The 17,022-nt window shown below is 36.4% G+C and overlaps 1 protein-coding gene across 1 annotated transcript in view; it reads right to left on the bottom strand.

Moving 5' to 3' along the window:
* The window catches only part of LOC105034973 (uncharacterized), a 28,115-nt gene extending 11,342 nt beyond the window's left edge, over positions 1-16,773 (bottom strand). Inside the window, exons 1-3 of the mRNA XM_010910340.3 lie at positions 16,454-16,773; positions 16,253-16,368; positions 10,945-11,042 (exon numbers count right to left, since the gene is read on the bottom strand). Coding sequence (XP_010908642.1) covers positions 10,945-11,042; positions 16,253-16,368; positions 16,454-16,619 — 380 coding nt within the window. The 5' untranslated portion in view covers positions 16,620-16,773. The remainder of the gene's footprint in view (positions 1-10,944; positions 11,043-16,252; positions 16,369-16,453) is intronic.
* Positions 16,774-17,022: the final 249 nt, after the last annotated feature.

Genomic DNA, 17,022 nt, shown 5'->3' with positions numbered 1-17,022 from the left:
GGATCTTGAGAAGCTTGAGCTTACTATGCAAAGGGAGTTAAAGGTGGATTTGATCATTCAATCCCTGACTAGATTGTTTGGATAATTTATCGTAAACTACCATATGAACTAATTAGACTGCAACTTACTCGAGTTGGTCAACATGCTAGTTACTGCTGAAGGTACCTTGAAAAGTTCAAGAGACTGTTCTTGCTGTTGAACGGGCACCTTCCAAAAAAAAATCTCAAGAGAAGAAAAAAATAAGCCTGCAAAGAAGCAAAAGGAAAGCAAACCTAAGAAGGACACTCCGAATAAAGCTATGAAGAAAGAAAAGTATTTCTACTGCAACTCCGACAACCATTGGAGTTCAAGTGCTGTTCCCTATCCAGACTTGGTTCAAGTCTACTAAGACTTTGAGTTCAAATGAGTTGTATCAAGAGAAGCTTATCCAGATCGACCTTGTGGATATCCGTAGAGGCAAGACATTTGTGCTACTAATTTAGAACCTGCTCAACTCCAAATTCAGGGATTAAATTGGATTCAACCCCAGTTACAAGTTTGAAACAAAGAAAAAGCGATTCAGATATATGAATTGATCACAGATTTTTCTTTATTCATCCTAAAATCAGTTTATATTAATTTCAGCATATGAACTAAATCTATAGATGCTTTCATATGATAAATACATACTTAGATTAAAAATATTTTAATCTATTTCTTCCGCTACGTTTTAGATTTAGAAAATTTTTGAAATCCACATGCATTAGCACCTATAGAAAATCCAACAGTGACATCAGAGCTACATGTTCATATGTATGAAAGTAACATAAAAATTTTAAAAATTATTTTCAAAATTCTGATTTTAGCTCAAATATGCGATGTATGTGTTTATGTTCGATCTGAAAAGTATTTTAATTCTGATTTTTATTCATATATGCGATATATGAAAGCATGCGTAGGTTAGAAATTAAATTTCTGTGACTTAAATTTTTTGTGCATACGATATATGATGGTATGTTTAGATCTGAAATTGATTTCTAAAAAATCTAAAATTTTTTATATATATGATATATGATTGCATGCATGTTTTGGAAGTATTTTGAGAACCAAAAACTTACTTTTTATGCAATGAATTTAGATCAAAAAATTATTTTTATGATATGAAATTAGTATATACATGAATCGTTTGGCATAGATAGTTTTGCGTTAGGATTGCATCTTAGGTTATGATTAAATCATATTGGGTTGAAAACGATGTAGCTATCGATTAAACCAAGTGTTGATTTAGGTTAGATCAGTTGAACTTATGATTCTACAAGTGTCGTAGATCAAGTCAGTTAAACTCCATATGTAGAATCGAATCAACCTAAGGATCTAATTCGGCTTTATGGCTCGAATTCAATTTACCTAAACTGACTAATTGAAACCAATAAGCCATTTGGTGTCTAAGGCAAGTCTCGATGATGGTTTTAAATTGGGAAGCTACTCACCTAGATAACTAAGCCTACGATGAGTTAATGACGTACCCTCCCATCGATCTCATTTATCTGACCAATTGGATGATTGGGTTCATTAGTTACTAAGGCACTTTAGTTTAACCCATGCCAATTAGATCGATCATATAATAACTGATTAGATGAGATCTGACCTAAACCTCCCTAATCAATATTTAGCCTTATGGTCTTCCACCGTTGTAAAAGTACAGACATGGTACTGGCATTGATTATTCTCGGCTAGTTATAGTGGTTCAGTTGCATCAGAAACACGCAACCACTCCACTAGCAAAGAGTTGCTCCAAGGTGAAGATGGGGTTGGGTCCAATATGTGTTATCTGAGGGATTCAATGACGGCTTCACACTTGTTGATGAACGATAGGTCTGGCTTAACTAAGGAGCAAGGCAATATATGTTATCTAAGCTTTCATGACTTAAAGATCAAGTCGCTGCAATATGCTTAGAAAAACATCTGAGCAAAGAGTTGCCTATGCATCAGTGTGAATGTACCAATAACTGTTAGGTAAGATGCACGACATTAGTTGGACTGCAGCACCCACTAGAAACCTTACATTGGTCACGTCGGATTTTCGCTTTCTATCCAAAGAGTGTCGAAATTCAAAAAATTAGTGAAAGTTTATTTGCATCTAAAAGTCCTTAAAGCAAATATAAATTTAAGTACAAACGTCTAACTAAAATCTCTACTCTCGCAAATAAACAATGTCGACCTCTAACCCTCTAGCCCACATCCTTAAAACCAACCGTCTGACTGGTACAAATTTACGGACTGGTTCAGAAACCTCAGGATAGTCCTAACATCCGAGAAGATTGGGTATGTACTCAACTAGGATGCCCCAGCCTTACCAGCCTATCCTACGATAGAGCAAAAAGCTGCTCTGGATAAGTAGACGGATGACCTAAGGATAAAGTGCTATGTACTGGCTTCCATATCAAATAAATTGCAGAGTCAATATGAGCACATGCCCACTGCCCATGCCATGATCACTCACCTGCAAGAGTTGTACGGTGAACAGAGCCAAACCGCGCGTTTCGAATTGCCCAAGCGGTTGTTCAATATGAAGATGCACGAGAGACAGTCAGTCCACGATCATTGTATGACAATGATTAAGGATCTTGAGAAGCTTGAGAAGCTCAGTCTTGCTATACGAGGGAGTTAAAGGTGGATTTGATCCTTCTATCCCGGACTAGTTCGTCTAGGCAGTTTATCGTAAACTATCATATAAACAAATTAGATTGCAACTTACCCAAGTTGGTCAACATGCTGGTCACTATTGAGGGTGCCTTGAAAAGTTCAAGGAGCTCTGTTCTTGTTATTAAGCAGACACCTTCTAAAAGAGTCTCGAGGGAAGAAAAAGAATAAGCCTGCAAAAAAACAGAAGGAGAGCAAACCTAGAAAAACACTCCAAAGAAAGCTGTGGAGAAGAAAAAGTATTTCCATTGCAATTCCGTCGACCATTTGAGGAGAAACTGTCCGTCTTACCTAGAGAGCCTGAAGATGAAAAAGGGTGAACAACCTTCTAAAAATATGCTCATAATAAAATCTAACCCAACAGTTTCTTTTACTTCTAGTTAGGTATTGGATTCTACTTCTAGTGCTCATATATGTACTTCAATGCAGGGTTTAATAGGAAGTAGGACATTGAGGCAAAGTGACATAATCCTTCGGATCGACAATGGAGCAACAGTTGTTGTAGAGGCTGTTGGAATCTACCCTCTTCGATTACCGTCGGACTTTAGATTTAAAAGATTGTTACTTTGTTCTTGTAGCTAACCGAAATTTGATTTCGATTTTTGTACTAGCACAGGATGGATTTGTTTTTCAATTTAATAAAGACTTTTGTTTATTTATTTATGAAATAAATTGATTACATCTGATTTTTTGATTGACAGTCTTTATTACTTACATATTGATGCTAATATAAATCTAAACGAGTAAGTAGTGAGTGCCGTAGGCCAAAAGAGATCCAGAGATGAGTTTAACCATAAGTATTTGTGGCACCATAGACTTGGCCATATTGGAGAGGATAAGATAAACAAACTGAAAAAAATGGGATCTTTGACTTGGTTAAATATAAGTCAATTTCGATTTGTAAATCATGCCTTCGAGAAAAAATAGCAAGATTATCCTTTATGGGATAAAGAGAAAGGGTCACTAAGTTACTAGTCCTAGTACACACCGACATGTGTGGCCTATTTGATGTGCGGACCAAAGATGGTTATAGCTACTTTATTATCTTTACTGATGATCTGTCACAGTACAGGTATGTATTTCTTATGAAACATAAGTCTGAAGCCTTTGAAAGGTTCAGAGAATTCAAACATGATATAGAGAAGCAAACAGGTAAATCCTACAAATTCCTACGATCTGATCGAGGAAGGGAATACCTAAGTGCTGAATTTCTAAAATATCTTAAGAAGAACAGCATAATCTCTCAATGAACTCCTCCGGCACACCTCAACTCAATAAGGTATCAGAATGAAAAAATAGGACCCTACTAGAAATAGTCTGATCTATGACAGTACTGATTTACCCTTATTTTTTTAGGGACATGCCTTACCGTGATACATATTTTAAATAGGGTTCCTTCTAAATTCATTCCTACCATACCATATGGATATGACACGGTAAGAAGCCGAGTTTGAGTTATCTTAAAACTTGGAGATGTCCAACCTATATCAAAAGACAGAAAGCTGACAAATTAGAAGATAGATCTGTTGTAACTCGATTTATAGAGTATCTAAAGAAATCTATGGGATACTACTTTTACTTTCCATATGATCACAATATGATTGTGAGTCGCAATGCCATGTTTCTAAAAAAATAGTTTATCCAAGACGGTGGTAATGAGAGGTTAGTTGAGCTCGACGAGAATGTTTCTGAAGAGCAACGAGTTATAGATCCTCAGAAACCCATCCATGATGAGTCAGTAGTTAATATTCCACCTCCACCTCATAGATCAAGTAGAATCTCCCATCCTCCTAAAAGATACATAGGTATGCTAAAGAGAATGTAGAGGAAGCGTTCCTTGTGAGAGATGGAGCCATGATCATGATCCTAGTACTTTTGATGAGGCACTATCTGACATTGATTTCGAAAAATGGTTAGATGCAATGAAGTCAGAAATTGACTCAATGCACCGAACCAGTTATGGACCTTAGTGGATCCACCTGAGAAAATTGTTCCTATTAGGTGTAAATGGATCTACAACAAGAAAATAGATGCAGATGATAAGGTAGAGACCTATAAGACAAGATTGATGGTGAAGGGTTATAGTCAGCGCGAAGGCATTGACTATAATGATATTTTTTCATATGTAACCATGCTGAAATCCATCCACATATTGCTTGCTATTGCAATTTACTATGTTATGAAATCTGGCAGATGGATGTGAAAATTGTTTTCCTAAATGGATATCTACAAAAAAAAATATTTATATGGAGCAATCTCTGGATTTCACGTTCGGTGATAGTGATCACTGAGTCTACAAGCTACAAAGGTCTATCTATGGACCAAAGCAGGCTTCTCAAAGCTGAAATCTTCGTTTCGATGATACGATCAAATCGTTTGATTTCATCAAAAATAAAGAGGAACCTTATTTTTATAAAAGGGTCAGTGGAAAGGCACTTGTTTTTCTCATCCTGTACGTGGATGATATCCTTCTTATTAGGAATGATATTTTAATGCTGATCTCGATCAAAGCTTGATTGTCTAAAAAATTCTCCATGAAAAATCTAGGAGAAGCGTCCTATATCCTAGGGATAAAGGTCTATAGAGATAGATCTAAAAAGATACTTGGCCTTTCATAAAAACTGTACATAGAGAAAGTACTGAAGCGATTCAACATGGAAAATTTCAAAAAATACTTGCTACCCCTTAGGTATGGTATTCGACTCTCTACAACGATGTGTCCTATCACTTCTGAGAAGATCGAGTGCTTAAGTAAGATCCCTTATGCTTAGGCGATAGAGAGCCTCATGTATGCCATGCTATGTACTCAACCTGATATTGCCCTTACTGTGAGTGTTACGAGCAAATATCAGTCGAATCCAAATGAGGAGCACTGGATAACTATGAAGAACATTCTTAAGTACTTACAAATGACTAAGGATTTATTCTTGATCTTTGGAGGAGTATCTGAATTGCAGATTGAGGGCTATACAATTTCGACCTTCATGTCGGATCCCAATAATAGAAAATCCACATCGGGATATGTGTTCGTTTGCAATGATGGTGCAGTTAGCTGAAAGTGATTCAAGCAGAGCATCATCGCAGATTCGACCATAGACTGAGTGTGTCGCCACTTCGAATGCTGCAAAAGAAGACTGCTGGTTCAAAAAGTTTGCTGCGGAATTTGATGTAATGACATCGGATACCATACCACTGTACTGCGACAACAATGAAGCCATAGTACTTGCTAAAGAGCTCCGATTTAATCAAAAATCAAAGTACATTGAACGGTAATTTTATATCATATGCGACTACCTCGAGAAGCAATATGTCGAGATGCGAAGAGTAAACTCCGCGAATAACATGACAGACCCATTAACAAAGCAGTTGAGCCAATCCAAAATAGAAGCTCATCTTGAAAAGATGAGGCTTAGATTAATGGCCAATTGATTTTAGTCCAAATATAAGATTGTTAGATATATGTTCTAGAAGCCAATTGTTGGCTGACACATTTTTATTCTATAACACATATTTGTACTTAAACTATTGATTTAGTCAATAAAAGATAAGTTTTCTTTTTCCATTCAAGTATTATGCTCCTTGAATCGTTCTTGAAATTGATATTACGATACATATTCTCAATATTGAGAATTAGAGACATATACGATCGATTCTTAAATTGCTCCCGATCATAGGATAGTCATGGGGATAGTGATCCATTCAGATAGACCGACACACAGTTCGCTTCCTTCAAGGTAGATGAGTCTCTAATCTATAATATAGAGATACTGAACGGCAAGTGCGGATAGTTGTTAGAGAACAACTAGTACTGAGCGTAACCATACCTCGATCACATGAATTTTTATCCAATCATCAATAATCATCTCGATGCTGTAGTTGTATGACTGATCCTTTGACCTATGGTGTCACAGTTACTCACAGTAAAACTGCCGTAGTTTGACTACACATAACCATTAACTCAATTATAAGATTTTGTAATGGATGTTGGCTTTAGTTAGTTGAGCTGTGAAAACAAGATGTGCATCTAAATGGGATCTATCGATCTTGATAGAGAGTAGCCTTATGAGATTTGAGAAACTGAGTCCATAAGTCTACGGCCATAGCAGTGTAATTGATGGAAAAAATTTTTATTTGGAATCACTATTGAACTTGAGCTGATCGAATCTATAATCACTGATGATAAGATTTAACGATCTATCCATGATTTGCCATTTAGTTGGAACTCACGATAGAGGGACTGTATCACACATTAACTATATCTAGAATTCTATTTCGGTTCTGCTGGGTTGCTACAACATATTGCTAAATGTCACTGGTGGATTGTGAGAGCTCAATAGGATCATTCTGTATCAATGATCCTTGTCGAGTTAGAGTGGAATAGTTTCGATCCACTAAAAGAGGTTTCAGTGATACCTATGATAGAATTCATAGTATGTCTTACTACCAATCAGAATTAAACCTATGGAGTCACACATCAAAGGAGAAGATCTGGATTGATTAAAATTGGACTTATGAAACACCAATTTATATGGATTTAGAGAAATCCTATTAGATTCATGTTAACCTTGCTAGCACCTAGGTGAACCCAATTCCTCTTGTGATTGGTTTGCTTATATGATAAGCTTTAGCCAATTTCTACACTTGATTTGAACCTAATTGAATTTGATTCGATGGCCTCCAATGGTTGGATGCTTAATTTATGGCTTGAATTAAATCAAGAGTTTCTTGATTTTATTCATCTTGATTTGATTAAGAATCCTTGAAATAAATTTATGAAACCATGTGGGCTGATTTGAAAACTTTTAATTGGATCCCATATGATGGGATGCCTAGCACTGGGTGTGAGCGTGGGTCAATAATGGGTGGCACCTCATTAATTTGGTCCAAGTATTTTAAGGTTAGGATTTATAATATGATTAAAAGAGATCCTAATTTGATTAGGACACCCTTATGTTATCTATTTAAAGGATCCTAGCCCTATCTCTCTTTATATGACACCTCCCTCATCCTTGCCGCCACCCTTACTGTGCCCAACGCCTTCCCTCCTCTTCCTCTCTCTAGCCCATGCCCTCTCTCTCTCTAAGCATCCCCTATTGGATCTAAAAGAGAGGTGGGTGGCATCCCCATGCTTGGTGTCAAGTGTTGGTGCCAAGGTTGTTGGTTTCATCTTCTTTATCTCAAATTGATGAGAATTTGTTACGACCAATTCTTGATTGTTGTTTTTCTTGATTAGTTGAGAGATCGAGAAAGGTTCTTAGCTTCTTCAAGAATCAAGAAAGAAAGATCAAAAGGTTTCAAGGGTTGTTCCCTATCCAGGCTTAGTTCAAGCCTATTCAGACTTTAAGTTCAAGTGAGTTGTATCAAGAGCTTATCTAAATCGGCTTTGTGGATATCCATAGGGACAGGACGCTTGTGCTGCTGATTCAGAATCTGCTCAACCCCAGATTCAAGGATTGAATTGGATTCAACCCCAGTTACAGTTTTGAAGCAAAGAAAAAGCGATTCAGATATGTGAATTGATCACAGATTTTTCTTTATTCATCCTAAAATCAGTTTATGTTAATTTCAGCATATAAACTAGATCCATAAATACTTTCATATGATGAATGCATGCTTAGATTAAAAGTGTTTTAATCTATTTTTTTCACTGCATTTTGAATTTAGAAAATTTTTGAAATCCACATGTACTAGCACCTGTAGAAAATCCAACAGAGGTCATATAACAACCTCCCCTTTCTCTTACCCACGACGTTCTTTTAGTAACCCCTCAAGGAAGTGAGATGGTTAACTCCCACACCACAAAATGCACCCTCACTAAGGCAATCAAACTAAACCTCTCATATTAATGGTCTTAGTCTTAAAAGTTATGACACCACATAAGTCAGCCCTGCCCTACACCACCAATACTACTGTCATCAAAGCAGTTGCTAGTGTCTTCTGGACTAGGCAGACCAAAATTAGAAAACTCCATGGTCCTGGTGTCATCATCACAGATTCTTACATCATCTACCATCTCCAACAGATCAAATGGGATGTTTGCTTTGGCACTACTATTTTTAGTACTAGACTTACAAATGGAGGTATCCTCATTCCCCTGGTGGGCGTTGATGCTCTAAGTAGTAGCTGCTCCAACAAGATCTGTATCATGGCTCAGCAACTCCGTATCTTGAGGACTGATGGAACCAGCATACAACACTTCCAGTCCTTGTCCAGATCCTCAAAGTGGTCATCATCACCAACCATCCTCCTTTAATGCTACTTGCCTGTATCTCGGTTATTGCAAATAAAATTTGATCTGCCCCTAACAGCTCAATTTGGAGATCGGTTTGAGAGATTCAGCTGCAATTCTTATGGTATTTACCCAAACTAACAACCCCTTGGTACAAGGGGTTGGCATGGTATGTATTAGCGAATATGTTATTGACTGGTATTTTGAACCATCATTGATCCTGCTGGAGATTAGCTCCTATGCATATGGAGTTCCCACCCATGCATCCCCATAATCCCTACTCATGCCTACTCTCCATGAGAGACCTGCACTATGCATCTCAAGGATCTTGTAGTAGTAAAATAGCCTTCATTTCGAATGAATTCAATTTGTATCTGATTCCTATGGAAACTCTTTTTCTGCTCAAAATGTGTGGTGTCTCATCCTAAGTGCCAATGGAAAAAATAGCTAGATTATTTCTTCTCTCTCTCTCTCTCTCTCTCTCACACACACACACACACCCACCCCTACTTTCCTCACTTTTGGACAGATTTCACACCAGTTGGGCACTCACACAGTCAAACTCCTTGCCACAAGTTTCATCACTCATTTCCACCATCTACAGGGTCCTCACATAGAGTCCTTCACATCTCTAATAGCCCTTAATGCAAAGCCATCTATTCATATCACGTCTTTTGCTTCCACACTTTCATATTATTACAACAAACAGGGTTACATTTTTCAAACCCACAGCATATAGGTACGCAATTTTCTCATCACACCCAATAGCCTCTTAAAGAAAGTCCAAATCCCAATATGCCTTCTTTAGCTTGCATTCAGGACTATGTCTTCCTTAATAAATATACTCAGCTTAAGAAAGAGAAGATTGTGGTTGAAGTATCCAAGAGTTTAACAAAAGTATGATAATATTAGGATCAATAAAGTCCAACATATGGTATACCAAAAAGTCCAACATGTATTTTTATTTGGTACATGATTCAATACTAGCAATTGAGTTACTAAAAATGCAAGATAGAAGCTATAGAAACGTTGACCCTCTTGTGTTAAACTCCATACAATTCATCAACATGTATGTGCACATGTTAATTGCATTTTGCACGCACATGGATACATTTCTCGCTCAAGACCTGTTTTCTTCAACCCTTAGTGTTATCTCATGTACAATGTTGTTCAACTAAATACTCATACAGCATTTTTCATGGATAACCTGGCTCATAACTATAACATATATTTTAGTATAGCTCATGAACATATCTATCATTATGAGAGGTTTTTTTTCAATGAATTATAAAGAAAATATTATATTGCAGTATAATGAAATATTGTTAAGAAATGTAATACCAAGGACACATTTTCATAAATGTCTAATCAGTTACTCTTTTCATATAACTATTTATACACTTTTGGTTCCTTATTCTACAACCCTAATATCTACTTTACATGGCAAAAGTAATTTTTGATTATATTGTTTTAGTTTGATTAAAGTGCACACCTTGCACTACATAAGATTTCGAAAAATCATAATATGACTTTAGTTTGTCACATTGGCTTTAATTTAATCATATTCATGAATCTTTACTATTTTTGGCATTTTGTGAGAATAATGGTTAAAGCACTACCAATTAGAATTACCTAGGTCAAATGCTTTGGCAAGAACATTACCAAGATTTGCATTCAAAACCTCAATGCAGGAGGAAGCAACCACTGGTTATCATGTGATTTAATCATTATGAATTTCCTACCTATTCAGTGATGATCAATTTTTTTGTAACAGATGCCTGTGCCTTAGATCTTAACCTTATAGGCCTGTGTACATACATAGATACATGCATGTATGCATACATATGTACATGTTTGTATATGTACACATACAAACATATATACATGTATATACCTACAGATATATGCTATAAAACAAGATTATAGCTGGTGATGAAAACAATTTCTGGTTTGGCATTCTTTGATCATTGTCCATCCTATGTCAAATATATGTAAACAGAGCAACTGCAAGAACAAATGGTGAAAGAACTTACGGGGCCACATAGCTCTTAACAAGTAGGAAATATATTCTCCAGAACTGTTCCTCCTTTAGATGACGGGGACACAGAATATATCGAAGTTGCGCAATTTCCTACAACGACAATCATTAAATCATGACACCAAAGACCCTGCAACAATTACTGGTAAAATGCATTAAGCCAACTTAACATTAAAGTTGTAGCGGTAATAACAAGCATATAAATCATTTCAAATTAACTTGCCACTTTCTGCAATTAATATCTTTTACCGAACCCTTAGTTACAGAACTTTTTTTAACCAGATAATTTCCCGGAGTATAATCCATAGCTTGATAAATAAGTATTGCAATTGATTGTACAGCTATATCTTGTTTCTTAAATTTCAATCCCCCACAAATGTATACTAGGCTTCAAGAATCTTTCTACTTGTTGAAGACCATTCCTTTCATATAAATTATCGTGTTTCAGTGCACCATATAAAGACTGTAGAATTTCAATAACCACCTCTAGGTGAAGTTTTTTGCAGGGCTTATGCATCAACAGGAAAAAAATACATTGAAATGAAATATTTGTATTATGGCACAGCAACAAGTTTTTCTACCAATCTTCTATATCTTTCAGATCATGCGCTATTCTCCTTGATTAAGAACAAGCTTCACGTGCAGATCTATCAGAGATACTGTAAACTTGGACCCAAGCATATTTATCAGGGGCAGCAATGGGTTGAGTTTAGTCTGGTTGTAGCTGGGTTGTAACATCATGGTTAATCTGACCAAAATGTTAACTAAAGCCAAACCTAATCAAGAGGACCTGTTTATTAAATAGGTAACATGTCCCATCGCATGTAATTCAATAAACAGATTGTATCAGGCCACATCTAAGATGAGACAGTTAACCTGTAAAGCTAAATTGACTTGGTTAAACTGGTCTGAAATATTTAAACCAACAATGACACAGTTAATCAAATACATTTTGCTAATCCTCCAATTTGACATTCTATTGACATGTTGCTTTATATAATATTTTAAAAACTGTTACTTAAATATATTCTGCAGTTACATAAATGGCTAGGTACTAAGTCAATTTTTAGGTTTCGTTCATGATCATGTCAAGGCAACCTAACTACTAGATGAGCTTATTCGGGTCAGGTAGTCAAGTCAAAAGCACAAGCCTAACCCTTTGAATAAGCAGATTCTTGGGTTGACTCATTATGACCTAAACCTGATTCAGCTTAACTTCACGTTGCTTCCAAATAAGGTTAGTGGTTGAGTTAAGGATTTCCAGTCAGGTTTCATTGAAAAGACCATCATGCCTCTCATCACTGGGCTCTTCGATATCTGTAGCTGAATTTGACATTGTTAAGATGTGATCTTTGTAGAACCAACTTGTAATAATCTTGCAAATAATTACAACTTGTAACCACCCTAAAATTATCAACTTAATTTCTTAAAAGATATATTATTCTTGAAGTTGAAACACTATTAATTTGCATTTTCCTATGTCCATCACATCACAAAATACAAGAAACAAACATTTTAACTTTCGATATTCCTATCAATAATTTACATTTTATGGGTTCTTGACAAGATGCAGCCAGCTGCTGGGAATAATTAAGGCTTCATTCGGGCTTCACATGGATTTCAATCAGAATGAGTGAGAAATGAATAAATTCAGAAGGCCAATTTTGTGTCTGGATCTAATGCAACATCATTGAAGATCTATGTTCATTCTTCAAGCACAAAGCATTCAGAAGAATATCAAGCTGGTCAAATTAAATATGATTCTTTTTATGGTTTTCACATATTTTTGTTCACAAGATTTTTGAAATAATTTTTCTATTTTCTTTCCTATCTCATAATTTATTTAGTGAAATTGGGGAGATTTGAGAAATACAGGCAATCTTCTCTTCTCCAGGAGTTCTCCCAGATAAGTGGTCTACTTCTCTATCCTAAGAAGAAGAGACTAACTTCTTGTAAGGCAGATTTGAAGTGACAACTCCTTTTATTCAAACCTTTCTTCCTCTATCCCCCTCCCTTGTTTCTCCAACTATGATCTCCTTCTTCCTCTTCTTGTTTCTTCTCTTCTATCTCTACAGCATATCAAAACCAGCTGTCTCCATGTAAAATTTCTGTCATCAGCTCAGCAATCAAAATCATTCACTCCAATCAACTAAAACTATTCCTATAAGACTTAGATGTAAATTAAATCCTAGTCTCTAGTTCTTTTGTTTGCAATACCTATGTCCCCCTTTATCAACCTCACCAAGATAAATCCTGTATCAGGTCTATTAATGGATCTGACAGATTTTCTAGCTGAGACCAATGAACAAATTTTATTACCCACTTCTTTTCTGCCTGCAATCCTAAATAATCAATCACTAGTTATTTTATAAAAACCACTTTCTTCATCTTATTTTCGCTCTCTTATTGTGCTTTGCTACTCAAAATCTAAACATAGAATTCCCAGACAGAAAGCATATCAAGCGAGGAAACTCAATCCTTTGACAGCTTAACAAAAAACACCTATCACTAGGGCTAGAAATAGGCCCAAGTTGGGCCAGCTCTGGATCAGGCTTTGGGCCCAGGCTTGCAAAGGTTCAGGTCAGGCTTGGACTTAGAAAATGAGGCTCAATATAAATTTCAGGCTGGGTTTAAATCTAGTTTTGGTGTAATCTTAGCCTGGGTTGAAACCCAAGCCCACATCCTAACCAAGGGCACTAATGTATGCGAGCACCTAGGGGTCCTTTTACCAACCAAGTGTTCTTTGCTACTCCCATCTCTCCCTCTCTCCAAAACCCTCAACCCATCAATGCCCTTTGAGTTCTCCAAAAACTATACCCACTTCCCTAGTCCCCTAGCTTCGAAGCCATGCAAATGCACGGCAGTGGAACGGATGACTTCTTTGGGCAGATCTTCTCCATGCCACCAACAAACACTAGTGGTGACAGCAAACTATCATCCCAATGAGTTCCTTTCCTTGCCTCCTCTCTTTCTATCCTTGAAACACCATCTCTCTCAATCACCGCCTTCACCCTCCTCTCCCCATCTTCTTTCTTCCACCATCCCCTTCCTCTCTTCTACCATCTACCCCACCATCCAATTTCTATCCTCCTCTTTGAGTACCCAACCTCCACCCCCTCCCTCTAACTCTAATGTCACACAATCCCCCGCCAATTCCTACCAATGCCCAAAAAAAGCCCTAAAGATTCAGGAGTTCAGGCTGTTTGGATCTAGGTTGGGCTCGAGTTCAGGCTTTGGATGGACTGCAAAAAAATTTCAAGCCTAGGCCCCACTTAAAGCCCAAAATGTTTTTCATGTCAGGCTACTCAAAAAAACAAAGGCCACCCTTGGTTCCAATCATACATATTACACTAGTCCTAGAAATTGCAACTTGGAAATCTCTTAATAGGCACAAAGAACTTCTCCAATAATAATAAATAACATGCTCCAAACTTTTGTGCAATTCTATTAATTATACCGTTCTTTTATCGAGATGTCTCTAGTATTCTTCTGTTGGATTTCTTGTTTTTTTCGATCTCTTAAATTATGTCAAATAATTATTTTTAAATTTAGGAATTCTTCCATCATCATATTAAATCCCAAATTATAGTGTAGATGGACTAAATACTTATAATTTTAAGGGACAACATTATGAAAAGATGATGATCAAATCATGGTGAGTTTAAGACTTAGGTAAGGAAAGAAGCTCCTGAGTACTTTTGGTAGTAAAGTTTTTAATGTATGTATGTACCTACCTATATATGTACGTATGTATGTATGTAGATGTGTGTTTCAATAAATAGTCAGCGAAACAAATAAATACACCAGTACTGAATTATTATAGAGGCAGCTAAAAAATTAATAATTTGTGTGGACAGTGAAGCATGGTTTTGGTTAAATTTCAAAAAGTGTGTTGAATCTGCTCAATAGATATTCTGTGAAGGAAAATTGGAAACTCCTTTATGTGCAAATGGTCCAGATCTAAGCGCACATGTTGGACAAAGTTATTTTTGCAAAGTTATCATGTATAACAAGATCCAACTCCAACCAATACAAATAAATTGAAAGCAGTTGCATAAATACTTGGATGTGGTAGAACCATGTAAAAGACTGAGATCACCCAAAACAATAAAAGATTGGAGAGCGTCGAATTTGAGTCATTTCAGTATGGGTAAAGTTCAGAAACAAAGTCTAAAGGACTTCCAAAACATTTCAATTCCAAAACACAGGTAATTGTAGCCTGAAACCATAACAATGATGACAATGATAGTGGCAGTAGCAGCAACAACAGAAACAAAACAAAGAGACCCTGTACTGCCATAGTTTATATCAATGTGGAGAACAACCATATTTCGGACAATTCATCAATAACTTGTTCAGTTGTAACAAAATATTTTCTTTGTGCATCAATAATAATCTATATACTTTTTTGGCGAGGGAGATAACTTCACCATCAAGTCATAGATATCTGACATATTCATACCTAAGAATTTTCCATAAAGTGGTGACAAATTGATATCTATTTATGAAGCTAAAAGACAGCACAACAGCAAACTACTTTGTGAAATCATTGAATAATCTGAGGAAAGTAGTTTAATGACTACATGTTGTAAAGAATAGTTTATATTAGGTAATGAGAATTATATTAAGATGTCATATAGTTTAAAATCAGCGGCCAGCTGAAAGCATATGATAATAAATCTCAGATCTACTACGAATATATCAAGCCCCACAAAACAGCAGAATGAATCTATTTATGATAAAAATGATAAAAATGTTTCAGTAAAGACGCTTGTACAATTAGCTGGGACCATCAGGTGTTAAGGACAATTGAGGCAACTATTTTTAGATACATAGACAAGGTTGACAGTGGTGAGCAGCTCATGGGCAAGTCAAGAAGAAGAAGAATCCAATAGATTATTAGCAGCAGATTGGTAGAACTTTGGTGTCCAATATTTATGATACAATGATAGAGATCCAGTTGCCTATCATTGTGCACCAAAAGCCAAATAAAGCCAAAGAAAACATAGGCATATGGGATAGAATTAAAGCAAGCATAAGGAAAGGGAAGATGTAAGGGACATAAGCCTATGGAGGACAAAGGCTTAGCAACATCTGATTTATCAAATTGCACCGCTGCCTTATCAATTAAATCAAAATCACCACCGAAATATATATAATTCTCCTTTAAACAATTCATTGTGCCAACTAAATCTTCCTAAAGCAGTAGAGATCTGTAAGCCCCAACCTTTACCATCCAAAAAGAGGCAGGAAAATAAACAACGCCTATATAATTCTATATAATTCCCTTTTAAAGAACTGACCTTGACTTTGGATAGAACCAAAGTAGCATGCTTCTCCTGCCACTCCGTGAGGTCCTTGCGGACATTAGTCGCCGTTGATGGAGTGGACCCATCAACAAAATCCACTGCCCGATCGTCTGTAGCTCGATGTGAAGGACGGAAATTAGAATTACAAATTCGTTGGAAGGGAACGGCAAAAGGGGGGAAAGCGTAAATGGAAACCTTCAAGGGGAAAAGTTTTGAAGGTATCGACGCTGAAGACCTTGACGAAGTCGCAAAGCTGCTCCGTTACTCCGTAATCCTGGAGATAGCCCTCCTCTTCATCTCGAATATTCCCCTGCTTCTCTCCCTGATCTCTCAGCCAAAGCCTCCCCTTTCGAAAGAACATCGCAACGGGATGGGTCTCAGAAAATGTTGTTTCTTATTCTTCTCCTTCGAGCCCTCCGCCGATCCGAAGCTTGCACGTTAGCTTCGCTGCAGGTATTCATGAATTAACACAAGGGGCCTGGCCTTCGATTCAGGATGCTGCACTCTACCTGGCTCGACGATGATTGCCAATAATATTGATGCACGTAGTATATTTAAATAAGGTCGGTCATTTTTTTTTTTCTCTTCAAATTTTTAATAATAAAAATATGTTTTATAAAATAAAAAAAATTAATATTATTATTTTTTAATATTTTATAAATATATATATAATCTTTTAAATGATATAAATATTTTTTATATTTTTATGACATCTTGAACAACATACGTGACATTTCAAACAATATATATAGCTTCCTAACGTC

Source organism: Elaeis guineensis, unplaced genomic scaffold (genome assembly GCF_000442705.2).
Source record: "Elaeis guineensis isolate ETL-2024a unplaced genomic scaffold, EG11 Super_Scaffold_1000045, whole genome shotgun sequence".
Taxonomy (NCBI): Eukaryota; Viridiplantae; Streptophyta; class Magnoliopsida; order Arecales; family Arecaceae; genus Elaeis; species Elaeis guineensis.
The sequence above is the reverse complement of the archived record's forward strand: the minus strand, read 5'-3'. Positions and strand labels throughout refer to the sequence as shown.